Consider the following 1,511-nt stretch of genomic DNA (forward strand, 5'->3'; position numbering starts at 1 on the left):
TAGTAATTAATGAGAGTCACAGACTGCTGCCTCTACCCTGCCCAGGCACAGCAACCTTCATACTGACTTTGCTGACAAAACCAAATTTATTCTACCCTCAGTCACTCCCTCACACCTCTCTCAGGTGTCTTCCATGAACCAACCCAGATTTCTTACTACAAAATAAGCAGAGAAACTTATTTAATGTATCATGTTTTACAGAGAATAGAGAAACTGTGCAAACCCCAGCCAACATGGGCACCTCCAGCAGATGTGACTATAAGGCCAAATGATTCTTTTGGTGCCAAACCTCTCTTGAAAGTCACTTCTTTTGGTAAGTACATTTTTAAAAGTGATTGTGATCATAGATTTCATACAGATATCTAATTCAAAAATTCTTATCCTTAAAACAACTTTAGCTCTTTTATTTGTTCACCCCTTTCTGTATTAAAATGATTAGAAGTACCTAGACATGAAAATCTGAAGTTTCGAAATACATCCCAAATAATTTATTGATCTTTCAGATGAGGACACTGAAAACAAAATATAGAAAGCTGCTTCCAACAAGTTTGTTACTACTGCTTTACCTCCTTAGTCTCCAGTTCAGTTTATTGTGCCAAGTATCCAGTATTTGTGGGATGTGATGGTTCTCCCTCTCCAAAGGGAGCGTCTGGATCAAGTGAGGGGACACCTTTACACAGCTTCTACCTTACCAGGCTGTGCTAGGTGTCCCCACAACAGGGATGTGTGGTACTGTTACTGATGTTAGTTTCATTATGGGAAGAGTTATTAAGGCCATCTTTCCTCACTGACTAAGGAGATCACCAAAGACTAGACATAAACTAGTATTTTGTAAGAGGTCTCTTGGTATTAGCTTGGATGTAGTTCTGTGTTGTGTGCTTGATGCAGGAAATCTACAAATTAATTTAGGTGATTTCTGTGTTTTGTATGTTACTGGTAACTGTTGTCTGTTACAATAAATGATATAATGTATAAGTTCAGAACTTTCTTTTATCTAAACGATAATGGCAAGGTGTAAAGTGTTTTCACTGTAGATAACGTTTCAGTTATTATTATAAAACAGCATTGATGAGAAATAGTTTATAAATATTCATAGGTCTCACCTCTTTTGATTATCTTGGTTATACATTTTGTAACAATAGATCATAGGTTTTTTGAAGTGTAAGTCATCATACTTTTATTCTCAGGATTTTAAAATGCTGTTAATCACATAAGTAATAGCAAAGTGCATATGTTTTACTTCATATTTTATATAGTTTCAGTAGAATAGGGGATTCAATAATGTGTAAACAATAATGTGTAAATGTTCTGACCTCATCAGAGACAATAATAGTATCTTTAAATTTTGTTAAATCTTTATTCAATAATGGCTTATGATACTTATAAAATATATTGGTTATTGTTATGCACTATAATGTCATAAATCCATGAATCTGGTCAAAACTACTTTTTTAATCATGACACTATTAAAATAGTGACAAATCATCCTATTATTGATACTATACAATTAT

The 1,511-nt window shown here is 33.8% G+C and overlaps 1 protein-coding gene across 3 annotated transcripts in view; it reads left to right on the top strand.

Annotated features, from left to right (window-relative positions):
- The window catches only part of LOC119589235 (sodium- and chloride-dependent glycine transporter 1-like), a 63,016-nt gene extending 62,044 nt beyond the window's left edge, over positions 1 to 972 (top strand). For all 3 annotated transcript variants that reach the window (XM_037937839.1, XM_037937840.1, XM_037937838.1), the window contains exons 14-15: positions 202 to 313; positions 504 to 972. In XM_037937839.1, coding sequence (XP_037793767.1) covers positions 202 to 313; positions 504 to 529 — 138 coding nt within the window. In that variant the 3' untranslated portion in view covers positions 530 to 972. The remainder of the gene's footprint in view (positions 1 to 201; positions 314 to 503) is intronic.
- Positions 973 to 1,511: the final 539 nt, after the last annotated feature.

This window comes from Penaeus monodon, chromosome 25 (genome assembly GCF_015228065.2).
Source record: "Penaeus monodon isolate SGIC_2016 chromosome 25, NSTDA_Pmon_1, whole genome shotgun sequence".
NCBI classification, from domain to species: domain Eukaryota; kingdom Metazoa; phylum Arthropoda; class Malacostraca; order Decapoda; family Penaeidae; genus Penaeus; species Penaeus monodon.